The 16,436-nt window shown below is 39.4% G+C and overlaps 1 protein-coding gene across 3 annotated transcripts; it reads right to left on the bottom strand.

Annotated features, from left to right (window-relative positions):
- Positions 1-312: 312 nt before the first annotated feature.
- katnb1 (katanin p80 (WD repeat containing) subunit B 1) lies at positions 313-14,003 on the bottom strand. 3 transcript variants are annotated; one of them, XM_077023071.1, is made up of 20 exons: positions 13,915-14,003; positions 13,152-13,192; positions 12,747-12,877; positions 11,912-12,029; positions 11,596-11,696; positions 11,451-11,492; positions 11,047-11,130; positions 10,826-10,941; positions 8,350-8,421; positions 8,109-8,259; positions 6,579-6,763; positions 4,819-4,970; positions 4,663-4,713; positions 4,492-4,550; positions 4,184-4,390; positions 3,883-4,032; positions 3,702-3,778; positions 3,434-3,508; positions 1,327-1,443; positions 313-741 (listed from the first exon to the last, which is right to left on the bottom strand). In XM_077023071.1, exons 1-20 carry the CDS (start codon positions 13,926-13,928, stop codon positions 606-608), a joined length of 2,079 nt encoding a protein of 692 aa, XP_076879186.1. In that variant the 5' UTR covers positions 13,929-14,003; the 3' UTR covers positions 313-605. The 3 variants fall into 3 exon arrangements, with proteins under 3 accessions (XP_076879186.1, XP_076879187.1, XP_076879188.1); XM_077023072.1 differs by lacking the exon at positions 13,915-14,003 and adding an exon at positions 13,840-13,903; XM_077023073.1 differs by lacking the exon at positions 13,915-14,003 and adding an exon at positions 13,551-13,802.
- Positions 14,004-16,436: the final 2,433 nt, after the last annotated feature.

Raw genomic sequence — 16,436 nt, 5'->3', positions numbered from 1 at the left:
TTAGACAGTACTCTGTCTATAGAACAGTCTATACTCCTGGATATTTTTTCTTCAATGTGGTATATAATATAGCTTCAATGTAACTCATTTCAGTCTTAAATTGTTCTAACCATCAGCAACTGATCTTTCACAAGCTAGTCCTTTTAAATTTTAGTAACACCAATTTCAACTTAAGAGTCATAAGCTACGTTAAGTTAGCTAAGTTATCCTATAGATGTTTGTCTTATATTTCAAAGAGCACACACTTTAGTGTTTACACATTGCAAACTTGTAGCATATTTACATGAACATTACATAAGAACACTGCAGGGATTATTGTGTTTACCTCCACAAAAGGATCACAGAAATTTTATTTAGACAAAACATTGCTTCTGATTTTAAGTCTCAAGTGAAATGAAAAAAATAGAAATACATATAACAAGCAAGTGCTTTTAGAAATATACCAAGCAAATGTATACAACTGTTTTAAAAATTTGTTTTTTGTAAAGGCCGTTTTGGTGTTTGAGGATTGCCTGGATTACAGCCTGGATACACAGTCATCAATCAAGTCTTGATTATGTCTTCAATCACACTCAGTGCGTTCACCAGTAGTGTTTGTGTGTGTTTTAATAGTCCAGTGGGGCCATAAGTAGCTGCAGTTCTTTGAAAGTGCTGCCATGACGACCAACTTGCTCCGCCCGGTTCTTTACTACATTACTGAGGTTCTTCAGCTGCTTATAACATGCCTTACATTTCTGAAGCCTGTAAAAGAGAGAGGAGTTGCTCACACACCCTGTGCTGCACTCGCATTACACTTGGACATGCTGCAGAACTGTTACTTCTGGGAAAGTGGGACAGGGACTGTGCGGTGATCAATCATATAACATTAATGCTAGACTTGCAGGATAACAGTCACAACTGCTACAACCGTCTCCCTTTTACACACTTTACTAGTCAACACACATCTTTTGGTTAATACTCTTTATTTCTCTACAGTTATCTTTGGATTAAAAGATGTGTAGACAAGTAAAGAGGATTAAGCCAAAGATATGTTTACACTAGTAAAGAGGATTAATCCCCTGCTAGTTTACACATATCTTTGGGTTAATCCTCTTTACTAGTCTACAAATATCTTCGGGTTGATAGTCTTTCTACATCCTGTTCTAAAAGAACTGCCTTACCCACCAACTCCTGTTCATTTTAGTACCCATCAACCTGTTCTCCTTATATTTCATTAGGTGTAATGAGACCAATAAGAGAGCTTTTTTTCTATACTGTATTAGCCAGAGCACCAGTGAAATTGAACTGAATTGTTTAGCAGCCAGTGTGAGTGAAAGTTATACTAGCCTCTCCTCCCGGGTAATGTCCACTCCAACAGATGGAGGAGCAGTTAAGGTGTCTGAAATCAATGGCCAAAAACGCTTCAGAATCATTTTCAAAGAGGTACATCCAGTGTGCACATAACTAGAGAGAGGGGACAGAGACAGAGAGGTATATCACTATATGTTCAGGGTTGTTTAAAACATTCAGAAAGTAATAACTTCATTCACAGTACTGTATTCCAGTGACAGCTGAACACAGCTATACTCTGCTGAAAACTCCTTACACTGAATACACTGATCTCCTTTTTACAACATTTACAACTGAAAGGAGCAGCGGTCAACTTAAACTTCACCTTCTCAAACACAATTATGTTTTTTAAAAGGCCCAACAAGATCGTTCACTAAGGAGGGTAAAACACTTAAATGTGAATAAGGAATTGCGGACAGTCGTACATTATTTGTGCTGTGCTGACTAAATATTGAGTCATGATTTATATTAACTATGAAAAACAAATACACACTAGTGAGGATTGCTCACTAAGCAGGTAAAAATGCTAGAATTCAGCAAACATCTTTTTGAACTAAAGTCTTGCTTTCTGCTTGCTTTCATCTCTTCATGAGAAGCTCTTTCAATTACTCCCTTCTGGGTGGCAATTTAATGAACCTCTAACATTCCAGAACACTTTTCCAAAAAGTCTTTACTACTTTTGCTGTTAATTGCTATTAATTCAATTATATATTTAAGAATATTTTATTTTGTACATTTCAGGATGTTAAATTATAAATAAAAAATCTGGAGTGCACACCCAAAACAACTAAATACTGTGCTACTGTCCAAATAGCTGTAGATATACACTCACCAGCCACTTTATTAGGTACACCTTGCTAGTACTGTGTTGGACCCCCTTTTGCCTTCAGAACTGCATTAATCCTTCGTGGCATAGATTCAACAAGGTACTGGAAACATTCCTCAGAGAGTCTGGTCCATATTGACACGATAGCATCACACAGTTGCTGCAGATTTGTTGGCTGCACATCCATGATGTGAATCTCCCGTTCCACCACATCCCAAAGGTGCTCTATTGGATTGAGATCTGGTGACTGTGGAGGCCATTAGAGTACAGTGAACTCATTGTCGTGTTCAAGAAACCAGTCCAAGATGACTCGTGCTTTATGACATGGCACATTACCCTGCTGGAAGTAGCCATCATCAGATAGGTACACTGTGGTCATAAAGGGATGGACATGGTCAGCAACAATACTCAGGTAGGCTGCGGCATTGACACATTGACACAACGCATTGACACAATTGGTACCAGTGTGCCAGGAAAATATCCCCACACCATTGCACCACCACCACCAGCCTGAACCGTTGATACAAGGCAAGATGGATCCATGCTTTCATGTTGTTGATGCCAAACTTTGACCATACCATCTGAATGTCGCAGCAGAAATCGAGACTCATCAGACCAGGCAACATTTTTCCAGTCTTCTTTTGTCCAATTTTGGTGAGCCTGTATGAATTGTAGCCTCATTTTCCTGTTCTTAGCTAACAGGAGTGGCACCGGGTGTGGGCAGCCCATCCGCCACACAGTTCGACATGTTGTGCGTTCAGAGATGCTCTTCTGCATGTCTCGGTTGTAACGTTATTTGAGTTATTGTTGCTGTTCTATCAGCTCGAACCTGTCTGGCCATTCACCTCGGACCTCTGGTATCAACAAGGCATTTGCACCCACAGAACTGCAGCTTCCCTGGATATTTTCTCTTTTTCAGACCATTCTTTGCAAGTCCTAGAGATGGTTGTGTGTCAAAATCCCAGTAGATCAGCAGTTTCTGAAATACTCAGACCAGTCTGGCACCAACAACCATTCCACCACGTTCAAAGTCATTTAAATCACCTTTCTTCCCCATTCTGATGTTCGATTTGAACTGCAGCAGATCGTCTTGGCCATGTCTACATGCCTAAATGCATTGAGTTGGTACCATGGGATTAGCTGATTCGACATTTTAGTTAATGAGCAGTTGGACAGATGTACCTAATAAAGTGGCCGGTGAGTTTATACCTATAGTCTAAACATGGAGAATGTAAACACAGACTGCAGTGTGTCAGTGATGTTATGGCTTTCACCTACCTCTCATATTTACTCTGTAGGAGCTCCTCAATCTGAGGTAAGATGGAACTACACGTGTCCAGTTTCCAAAGTGACCTAAAAGAATCAATTTTACAGATGTTCAGTGCATTATTATCATTGTTAATATTATAATTGAAATGATTATTACTCAATATTTTTCATTACAATGTCCTTACTCTAATTTCCTCCTTATTACTGCCAAAATGACATTACGCACACAGAGAAAATCTTCATTAGTATCTCTGAAGATATGGAAGCGTACACTTACGGCTTAAGGTTGATTATGTTGAGAACATCCACCACAATGGACAAATCATTCATAGACACCGCAGAGTCGAGTGACGTCTATATTGTGAAGGAAAGCATGAAACCGACGATATCAGTGAGGTGCAGGACTGTGCCATCATCACATGTCTACATCACATTACTTCAGTAGTTTAAGGAATTACCTTGATATCATTTCCAGCCCAGACAGCACACACCACATTGAGGTTTTTGTGTCGACTGGTCAGCATCACACACATCGTGTCGTGCCCTTTTCTGATCTGAGACAGTGCCTCCTCTTCGGTGGCGACACTGGTCTTGCCACTTCTTGCTGGCTGTTATGTACACGCACGCACGCACGCACGCGCACACACACACGCGCACACACACACACACACACACACACAGGGTTGTGTGTACAAGCATGAGGGCTGTGCCTGAGTAGCTCGGTTTCTGACCAAGACGTGAGGACACGTTCACACTTACTGGTAAGAAGTCCCCTGCATTAAGGCCTATAGGCTCATTGCGAGTGGAGGGGATGACTTCTGAACTGGGTTTGAGTTTGGATGTAGGTGCAGAATGCCTTGAGGGAGGGGTGAGAGGGGCTGTTACCACAGAAACAGCTGCTGGTGGGGCAGCCGCCACAACTGTGGGCTCCACTCTCAGAACAGGAGTGGAGGAGGCAGCGGGTGCCTTTAGGTGCACACAAAACACAAAATTAAACACAAATAAACAAGAAACAAACGGCAAAGAATCAAGTAAAATGAAATTAAAAAGTCTAATGTAATACATACTCTGTTAGGCATTGTAGTACGGATTTCTGCAGCTGGACAGGGCTTTATCAAAATGGTGTCTAAAAATGACATACAAATTCAGGATTTTTTTTTCTGGTCTTCAAGCTAAACCACACCCCCCCACCCCCCCACAATACAATTTAATTCTAATTATACACACTTTACACTCACCATCCTCAAGTGGGGCAGGGAAGGGGTCGTTCCTTTTGGGAGGTGTGCGTGCTGAATAGTTATAGGAAGAAAGACAGGTGATGAGAGACAGAGAAGAGACTGTACATCAGTGTTCTTGTGTTCTGTAAATGTGTGCGTGCAACATGGCTGTCTCACAGATGGCATTGTGGGGCTGGAAGATCTCTCTGTAGTCGTCTGGGTTGGTGATTTCGGCACTGCTCTCCTTCTCATCGCGCTCCTCCTCACTGCTCGGACTGCGTCCCTCCCCCTCAGGACTGCGTCTGTCTGCATCTGGGGTCTGCTTCATTCTACCCACATGTGCACAAATCAATCAATAATCAATCATAAAATAAAAACTATCAATATAATAGTTGATAAGTTATGAAAACTTAACCAAACAGAATTATTGGTGGCTTTACATACACAGTGATGTCAGTAACGCGTTACTCTAATCTTACCACTTTTTTCAGTAATGAGAAATATAACGAGTTTCTCATTTCCAGTCTAATTAGATTTCCAGTCCATCAGATTAAAGTTACTTATCCAAGTAACTGTACTATTTTTATTTTCCTTAGTAAAAATATATATATTTGCTTTATTCTTGGCTCAGTTATACTTTTGCGTCTGACTGTAGTGCTCGACTCCGCACGCTGCGCGTGAGCCTGTGAGAGCGGCAAGTGCGTTTTACGAGTAATTCTTTGCAGTGTCCTCCGTAACGATATGTGGAAGGAACATTTACCTGACAAATTTTTATGTTGCATTGTGTTCCAGGTTTGAAAAATGCTGGAATTTTGGCTAAAGTACTTTCAAATGCTTGAAATAGTAATTGTATTTAGTTTCACAACAAATAACTGTCTGACTGAATAGTTCGCTTGTATTACATTTACAAATACATTTACAAATAATACCGCGCAGTGACACAAATTTAATGTCAGTAGATACATTGTTACTGTTAAAAATGCACTTCCAATAAAGTGAGTATTGGAAAAACTAATTACTAAGTAATCTAACGTAGTTACTTTTTCAAGGTAACTAAGCAATCACCGTACATATGTACAAAACAAAATTATCAGAGCATTAACAGAAATGTTTACAAGTGGCCAAATCAACCATTTTGCCACTTATAAGTGAATGAATAGACTGGAGAGATCAGCAAGATCAGAACACCATAGAAAGATGATGGAGTGATCACAGAATTCTCTGCCTGGTGAAGAAAAACCCCATAACAACATCCAGCCAAGTAGAAAAACCTCAAAAGCCTACACCTGTTATGGAAGAAGATTCTAAGGATGAAACAAATACTAACTTATAGAATTATAGAAAGAGAGGAGAATACATGAAGAAAGAAAGGACTCATGATGTGTAGCATTCCACACCACCTGATGGAGGCCGAGTTACAGCATGGGCATGTATTGCAATTCATGGAACTAGGTGACTGGTGTTTACTGGCTGCTGATAGCAGCAGTAGGAGGAATTATGAAGTGTACAGAGCTATACTTCTGCTCAGATTCAGTCCCATGTGGCAAAACTGACAGTGCAGATGGACAATGACTCAAAAATACTGTGAAAGAAACCCAAGAGAGGGCAATGAAGTAGATTGTCGTTAACCCACTGGGTCGGTCACCTAACCTCAATCCAATTAAGCATACTTTTCATTGGCTGCAAAATTGAAGACATATAAACCTACTATATTGGATGTACAAATCTGTCAAATAAAGTCAAATACAGGCCAGAGCTGGTCTAAACCAACTGTCATTACAATTTCATAGTTTATGGAGTGAAGCGCTACAAGTTCAACAGAAGAACCTAAAGAGCACACAAACACACACCAAACTAAACACCCCAAGAGAAGAGACATCACCGCAAAGAACATGGTGTCTGTAGTGCATGTATGCCCAAACGGGACTGAGACTCACTTCTGTCTGTTGCATGATGTAATGGGTCTCTCATAGTTACGCCGTAGTGTTGTTGCTTTAGAGGTGGGAGCTGCAAGGGGCTTGTCATCCTGAATCAGTCCTTGGATCACTGATCCTGATTTTTTCACTCGGCTGAGATCCACGACATGTAGGCTCACGCTCATCTGGCTGTGCGACACTCCAATCTAATCAAGGCAGTAATTAATAGAGAGAGAGAAGGAGTCAGTGAGATAGAAACACAAATTATGGGCATGGCTACCTCTGTTGAAAGAACAGTCTAGTGTGTAAAAACACTAGCCCACCTAGACTTCCACTACAAACATTTCAGATCAATAAGATTGAATTGCTTTTTTTAAGTTCAGAGAAACATACAGATGTTCTTGCTCATGGTAACCTGGCATATATTACACAAATGTGCTTTTATTGCTGAAGTATTTCAGTGTGGAATAAGTATTTTTTTCTGTGATGTTAATAGCCACCTTAGACATTATAATATTGATGACGGAGTAGTGTAGTAGTGTGTATTTTCCTAACATTCTTTCAAGATATCACTTAAGCATTTACTAAATAGGGGCTTCAACATTTTGATCTACTCAAAATGATCAACTCCCTGTGAAGTAATTCTGAAATAAAGGCCATTTACCCTCATTTGCCACTATAGCCATGCTCCATTGTCCATCTTGGTTTTCCATTTTCTCATTTCTCACTAAATAGCTTCCTTTGGAGTATCTCTACTAGACTGGCCGGGTAGTGTACACACAGCACACATCTAACATTTCTGTGTCTCTGAAAACATTTTGGGCAAATGATTCCCACAAAAAGTTCCAAAGTGTTTATATAACGTGTTTCAGTATGGTTTCTTAATATAGTATCCATGCCAAGTCAAACCATTAATGAGTATGGTGATATACTTCATTGACAAACAATGAATAAACATTAGATGAATAAAACAATAATATTCTCCTAGTTAACATTGGAACAATTTCTTTCAAATACTTCACGATTCCCCCATCCTGTAGTAACTAGGTGGTTCATCTGTTAATTTCATAAACTTTTTGATTTCATAAACTGCATTGATGCTATTAATTACCAGAGCCACAGTGGCTAATCGGGAGATTCGGGAGGATTCCCGATGGGCCGGCTCATGTCAATCTCTATTTTGGGCCGGATTTGGGCATGAAACTCCGGGGCTGAAAAAGTGGCTCACTCCGGTTAATTACTAAGGAAATTATTTCCCTCATGTTCATTCATGATTCACTGTTGTGTTTTTTACCCTTTTCAGATTGGAACTGATGTTACAGAAGTGTAATGTTGGCTTTGGCACTCAATAAAAAAAGAAATCCCAAACTACCTTCATATCAAAAATGCTTGTCAATTTCTTTTTTTTTTTGTTTTCTATGAGAATCAAATCAGGATGTCCATAATCCATAATTTCTTAATACAGCCCAGTTATTAGAATAAGTGTCTGAAATAACCTACAATGAAAATGCACATTCAATATACAAATGTGTGTGTGAGTATGCCACTAACCATTTGATTGTTGCAAATGGCAAGATCAGCCACTTTGCCCCAGGCTACATGCAGCACATCAAAGCAGCGGTCGGGCTCCCAGCCATACACTCGCAGTGTGTCCTCTGAACCACTGTACAAACAGCTGCCATCAGGACTGAACAACACACACCTACAAAAGCAAGAGACACAGGTAAATGTGTTAAGAGACTACATAGACAATAACGACAGAAAATAAGGGGAACCTGAGAATGCTATCCACCTTACAACTCCTGTTTCTCCCTCAGAGGAGCCAATCATCTTAAACTTCTCCAGGTCCCAAAGCTTGATGGTTCTGTCAAGCAAATGGAGAGAAGAATGTTTGTAGGTTATAAAGTCTAACCCTGAGGAAGTGTTGCCACTTGGACCGTAGTGGCATCACACAGAGTAAAAGTAATACATCATGCATTCCTGCAAGAAAACACTGGGAGACAATAACTACAGATAATTCTTTACACAGCACACCTGAGAGATACAGATAACTAAAAAAAAAACAATACATAAATACAATTTCTATTAACAAACCACATTGCCCAAACATATAGCATCTATATAACCTGGTTATTTGTAGATGCAAGTAAAATCAATCCAATGTATTCTTCTTATTCAAACAAATCTCCATGTGATTTTCTTCTACACACCAAAACAGTGTTTACGCAGGGGTCACCAACAACCAAGTTGTTGGGGGGGGGCTAGCAACCGCGGACAATCTATAATAGTAGCAAAAACATAAACGATGCAGCGCTTTGGTGCATGGCACTATAGTGAGCTATTTTTAAAACAAGCCCGCGGGCGACACGTTGGTGACCCCTGGCATTAAACAGCCTGAAGCGGTGTCACCTACTCCAACAGTGTGTCTACAGTGCACATGCATATGGTTCCCACCTTACTATTACAACTAAACTCTCTGTTCATACAGAGGATGCTCTCCCTAGACAGGGCTGTCACTCCATATAGTCAGGAACTGCCTCCAACAGCAGATCTGGAAGTAAACCCAGCTCATCATCTTTATCAGGTGGACTACAGTTAGTTATTTTATCAGGTGGATCCTAGACTACAGTTAGGAATCTCTCATACATGTCTATATGATTTGTACCTGAAAATATTTTGCATCATATATATTTTCTATAATAAGGACACATTTTTGACTTTGTAGGCAAGTGTCGGGATTTTTTGTTTAATGGAGGCAACTACAAAAAGCCAGTGGAGTGATGCGGGCAATGCTGAAGCCAAGACATATTTCTGCAAAGGAAACAACAGCAGCATTTACAAGAGACTGGCACTGGGAATGGAATTAGAAGAGAAAATAATGAGCATCGTAGAGTCTTCCAGGTTTACTTTGCAGAAGCTTAACTTCATAAATTCAGATTTTGCTGATACAGCGTTACTTATTGGAATAGACATGTCCCATCTGTTTGCCCCATGCAGGTCCTCTTCTGTTGCTGTTTGTACCCATCTTGGTGGAACTCCCCATGGCACCACTTAGTCTGGCCAAATCACACATCCCTGAACAGCACGGTGTGAATGTTTCCAGTGTCTCAGCAACCCCAGAGCCCACAACTGCCTTCAGTCCTACTACACTGAAGAAAGTAGTATTGCCAAGCCTTAAGGCCACAGAAAACCCCAAGATGCACCACTGCAAGGAAACCGGGTGAGAGTTTATACATTGGTAATATAAATGAATGTATAATTAACAGTAATATTTAACCAAGCTAATTATTGATGATAAACAGCAAAGCAATAACAAGACTGTGATATAAATTAAATACCCACCATCAGCACATAGTGACAAAAATAATTATGTTAGCATATTCAACATCACAGTTGTATACTACAACTGTATGCATTACTGTCTGCACTACGAGTACACATTTTACAGAGCATGTATCTTCTTATCAAGTACTCTTTATGCATGTCTAATTACCAGTAATGTAGTTAAAGTGCATTATGTCTATATGTAAAATGAAAAAAGAAGACCCAGTCTCCTGTTGGAATGGTTATGTGAAGCCGAACATGTTCTGCACTTCAGGATTCACTTTCTTACAAAGCTTTCAGACTGTAATAAGTTCTACAAATAAAGTCACTGAAGAATAAGGATTGTCTAACAACACAGATTAACAGCAGTTAATTATGACCAAATCAATTTTAAAATAGTGGTGTTAGTTGAACAGGGACTCTATGTTAATATATGCATGTTCATTTATGAAGGCGGTAGACAAGCAATATCCATGAGACCACCAAGTACATCCCTTCTGAATACAGACTACAAAGAGGTATAGTTTTCCCAGACCTGTTAAGACTTGAATTACTAAACTCTGTATAATAAAGGTCTTCTTTCCATCCAGCTATTGCTTTGCTTATGTACAGTGTATTTGTAGATGTTCTCATAATTCATACACGCATTTCAAAACAAAGATTACTGTTGTTCCTGACACCACAAATGAGTCAATACACACAAGTCAGAGCTTCTATATGTCCTGTCTCCATCCATTTATCTACCTATCCACCTATCTATTGTGCGCGCACACACACACACACACACACACACACACACACACCTAAGTTACAGATATAGAATGTCAAATATTGAACAATTTAGAATAGCATAACAAAAATTATATTTAAAATACTGAATAATTGCAATAAACATGATAGAAGACCATCTGATTTTCTCATGAAGTAAAAATATCTCTCAATACCTGTCAGCACTCCCTGATGCCAGTAGGTACTCGTTAGGGTGAAATTGGACAACGCTGACAGACGAAGTGTGTGCTGTAAAATCTGTGATCATCTTTCCAGCCGTTAAATCCCACAGCTAAAAGGGGAAAGTGGAGGTGAAAATTAAGACAGAACAAAAACACAACAGTATGCAAACATCAAAGTGCGTATCTGTACAGGAATTACAAGGAGTATTTATTACCTTAATTGTACTGTCATCACTGGCTGAAGCAAGCCACTTCCCATCAGGACTGAAGGCCAGGAAACGCACTGCTTGAGTATGGCCCTACAAAAAAGAGAAGGAAACACATTTGGATACAATATTGATCATTCAGTTTTAACAGAAACCACAGTTGGGACACGAGGAAGACACTACTGGTGTTTTACATGGTACTTGGACACTGTATTCTAACCCCAAATCAAGTCCAACAAAAAATACATTTTTCCCCCATTGTAGTCCAATGTACAAAGCTTTTGAAATTACTTTGGCTTCCCTAAACTACTGACAAAATAACCACCCTTCACAATATATTGCAAATATAAACGTAATAGTTTTTATGAAGCTTGCATACATCAATAGATGACAACACAACTATTTACATTTACCTTATATCTGAACACGCAGCCTTTCCTTCTCACATCCCACAGCTACAAAAAGCAGAATATTTATGCATTTTAATACAAGAACACACAAGAACTTTAGGTTGGTTGCCATAGCTTGCCAGAATGAAGAGCAATATGTTTGCATGACCTTAATGTTAGTGTCCATAGAGCCTGAGGCCAGGTACTCCCCAAATGGATGGAAGTCTAGACTGCAGATATTTGCCTTGTGTCCTGTCAATGTACGAAGTACTACAAGCAAAACAATACTACATATGTAAACATGGCTTCCCCTCAATTTTCACCATCTGTGTGTTCTATACAACTGATTTCTCTTGCATCTGTTGCAGTTATTGTACCTGAACAAAATAAATGTGCATCACTTGTCTTAAAATGTTTGTGCTTAGTTCCTGCATGTTTGACAAGGGCAGTTGAAATGAATATGTCCATGACCACACTAAACTCACTCTTTGCAGCTTCCAGGTCCCAAACCCGCAGAGAGCCCGACTGAGAGCCAGCCACCACCTGCTCTTCAGAGCTGTTGAACTGGACACATTCCACAGGGGTGTTGTGGCCCGTCAAACTCTACACAAATGGGCAAAAAACAAAAACAAAATCAACCGCTTCATCACAGACATGATGCAAAAGCTGATGCAAAGGAATCAGTTAGTAATTAACCTTCATTTAGCATTCTCTCTCACATACATACAACCAGGAGTGGGCGATCTTTTAAAGACACAATCGCGATCCATGATCTAAATCACAATTGTTCTTCCCAAATTTGAAACACTATTGAGAAAATACAGACTTGAAACAGCCTATGAACTTATCTATTCACATCATTTAAAATAATATAATAATATTAATAAATACTGTAGTTGTAAAATGTAAACTAAACATTTGCTGCAATTTATTTGTGCAGTACTCTGTCATCAGTCGGTATTTGAAAAATATTTACAACTTGACAGACCATACCACGCATCTAGATGAGTGGGGTTGTACCGAACTTAGTGAAATTCTCTCAGCATGTTCCCACAGATGCTTTTAGGAGGCAAAATAGATTTGTCATATTACCTCTAAGGTGGTAAAAGTTGCCCAACAAAGTTTACAGACAACTTTGATTTGAGAGATATCTGACTGGGCATAGGAGAGACTGTATATACAATATATGGAGCACAGTAAAGCTTGGAAACATAAGTAGGAGAGCAAAATGTCATGATTTCTACGGTTCACTCGGAAAGTGGATACAAAATTGTTAGATCGCACACCCCTATACACAAGACGGTCTGATGGAGCCACTACCATAATGCAGTTAGGTTTGTTGACAGCCCAGATGTTAACTCTGCAGTCTTCTCCCCCAGTGGCCAGCAAGCGACCCGATGATTTCCCCAACACCAGTGAAGACACATTACTTGAGTGGGCGACCATGTCTTCTAAAGCACAAAATATATATTTCCAAAAAACAGGAATAAAATCCATAACTCTGGTACAAACTCTCAAGCATAGGAAGCATGAATCATAAACAAATCATTCAGCACCATTGAACTGTGTTGTATCTTCATACCAGAAGAGCTTTAGAACTGAACTAAACTATGAACTAGCCTTCACAAGTGCAGCCAATATGAGGTCAATTAATTCAGCCGCAGCCATGTTAATAGAGTTGGAATTTAACCAAAATCCATTTGTAAAACATTGTGTGGTACTCACGTAGTTTCCATGCAACTTTTGTGGCACTGGACTGAGCCATTCTGAAAATAATATTAAACCCAATGTGAGGTAAAGGGTGCTACTGTGCAAAATAAAATACTACTGGTTTTATTCTCATCTGATGGAAAAAATACTCTATTATTAGATATAAAATAAACAATGGTTAAACTGAAGCCTTGCTTCCTTCATCTGACAACAACCTGTTAAAAAGATTAAAAGATTCAATTACAAGAAATAATAATAGATGAAAATTCCTTTGAAAAAACTATATTCACTACCAGATGTTTCAATGAAATACTACTTGAAGGCTATTTTGTATAGTTTGAAAGTCAGTGTTATTCAATTGTTAATCTACGTTTATAGATTCCTAAAGAACCTAAAAATATATAACTTACTTACAAGAAAAGTATCTGAAGATAGCTAAGCTAGCTAGCTAGTTAGTTAACATAGGTTATGCACCATTTCAGTCTTTACACTATTTAACCTAACTAGCCTAATTTTGTTCAAGATTAGTTTAGTTATTTGGTATGTTTTATCATTGTAGCTTGCTGGCACTGTAACGTGAAGTGAGCTACATCAACTTAGTGGCTAATCTTTAAAATATCAAAGCAAAATAATAAACTGGTTTCAACTGCTGCGTTGGTTCCGTTGAGCATCTTCTTCTGAGAATATATAAACCATAACCTACGGAGCTGGAGCCTTTTGAGAACACCTTAAATCGTTAAAGGATATTCGTCTTAATCCATAGAGCTAGGTAGCTCACCTCACTGTTGCCATGTTTGTTGTGCCTGTATCTCTGGAAGTCTAGACGCCGCTTGAGAACGAACCTTTCTGATTGGCTGCCTGCTGCAAAATCTCGCGAGAAAAAAAGACAGGTAACCTCGTACCATCAAGTATAGACCAGAGCCGTAGAAAGAGACGGCTTTCTCTTTCTACGGCTCTGGTATAGACCAGAGACGGTCCGGTAGACGTCTACGCTGTCGACAAGACCGCGTGTCGCTAGTAGCCCAACCACGTAAATGTGAATGAATTACGTATTCGAAATACTTTACAAGCACACATAAATCTGTCGATTGTTCTAATAGTTGCTGACCCCAAGAAAAACGCATTTACAGAAAGTTAAAAGATATTATGAAGATTGGAACGGTTCTAGATCTAGCTATTTCTACTCTAGACAAAATTTTTAGATGTGCAATACCTCGAAAATCAGCTTTCAAAAGAAACGTCCTGGTGGTCGGTGTTATTAAGATAACATATAAAAACACTAAAATTAAAACATGTTACAGATTTTTTAACAACTTAATAACGACCCTGCTTTGCTTACCTGAAAGGATCTAAAAGACCTGTTGCATTTTTTTTACTAAAAAACACTGATAATTGACCAAGGAAACACCACAATCGTGAGCACTTTTATTAAACATCCTTACATAAACTTACTATGACCTAAACAAAACGTGAAAATAATGTTGAGATGATGTTGAGTTTATTTATTTATTACAAGTGATGACTAGCCACAAAACCAAAAATGTATTTTCATATGATCAAAGCCTCCTTTTTAATTGTGTATATTTTGTTTTTCTTCTCCCTTGTGCATATAGTTTTACGAGCACCTCGTGATGTTTTTTGATATCATTGTGTGTTTTGTATGTCTACCACTGATTGATAGGGGGCGCTAATACCACACGAATCAATTTAAAAAACCTGTTGCACACATCGCGTAATCGGCTTGTGTATGTACAGGAGTTGGACAATGAAATTGAAACTGAAATAAGACCACAATAATGTAATAGTATGGTGTAGGGCCTCCTTTTGCAGCCAATAGTGCGTAAATTCGTCTTGGGGATGACATATACAAGTCCTCCACAGTGGTCAGAGGGATTTAAGCCATTCTTCTTGCAGGTGGAGGAAAACGTTTCCTGACTCGTTCCACCAAAACACCCCCAAGTGGCTCAATAATATTTAGATCTGGTGGCTGTGCAGGCCATGGGAGATGTTCAACTTCACTTTCATGTTCATCAAACCAATCTTTCACCACTCATGCTGTGTGCATTGTCATCCTGATACACGGCACATCCTTCAGGATACAATGTTTGAACCATTGGATGCACATGGTCCTCCAGAATCGTTCGGTAGTTCTTGGCAGTAACGCGCCCATCTAGCACAAGTATTGGGCCAAGGGAATGCCATGACATGGCAGCCCAAACCATAATTTATCCACCCCCATGCTTCACACTGGGCATGCAACAGTCTGGGTGCATAACTCTCATGGGTGTGGGGAAAACAGTAAAGGTGGACTCATCAGAGAACAATACACGTTTCACATTGTCCACAGCCCAAGATTTGTGCTCCTTGCACCATTGAAACCAACATTTGGCATTGGCACGAGGGACTAAAGGTTTGGCTATAGCAGCCTGGCTGTGTATATTGACCCTGTGGAGCTACCGACAGAGAGTTGAGGTGCACATTTAATTCTGCCGTGGTTTTATGTTTTGGATACAATCCAGGTTAGCACCCGGACATCCCTTTCAGACAGCTTCCTCTTGCATCCACAGTTAATCCTGTTGGACGTGGTTCGTCCTTCTTGGTGGTATGCTGACATTACCCTGGATACTGTGGCTCTTGAAACATCACAAACACTTGCTATATTGGTCACAGATGCACCAGCAAGACATGCACCAACAATTTATCCTCTTTTGAAGTCTGGTATGTCACCCATAATGTTGTGTGCACTGCAATATTTTGAGCAAAACTGTGCTCTTACCCTACTAATTGAGCCTTCACACTCTGCTCTTGCTTGTGCAATGTGCAATTAATGAAGATTGGCCACCAGGCTGGTCCAATTTAGCCATGAAACCGCCCACACTAAAATGATAGGTGTTTCAATTTCATTGTCCAACCCTTGTATGTGTATTGGCTGTCCAACATATCCATTATTTTAAATCCGGTATCACAAACAACAACCAAGTAAAATACAATTTAGCAGAACAATGTTGTGTAAATGTATTAGTTGCATTTCTGTTGTTGGCTATATAACATATGGGTTTGACAGTCTGACATTTATTAAGTATATATATATATAGGCTGTGACATACGGTGCATTAAAAACTCTTCCGTGTAGGTCACATGATAGGCATCACACAATGACAGAACACACTGATTCCCAAATAAAAACACTCAAGTTACTCAGTGTTTTCCTTCCTTAGTGACATACTTGTTTGGTTACCCAGTATTATGTGACAAGTGTTGAACCGATAAACTGATGCTGCCATCTCACCCCAAATAGCC

Source organism: Brachyhypopomus gauderio, chromosome 12 (genome assembly GCF_052324685.1).
Source record: "Brachyhypopomus gauderio isolate BG-103 chromosome 12, BGAUD_0.2, whole genome shotgun sequence".
Classification (NCBI taxonomy): Eukaryota; Metazoa; Chordata; class Actinopteri; order Gymnotiformes; family Hypopomidae; genus Brachyhypopomus; species Brachyhypopomus gauderio.
This window is presented reverse-complemented; position numbering and strand designations above follow the sequence as displayed.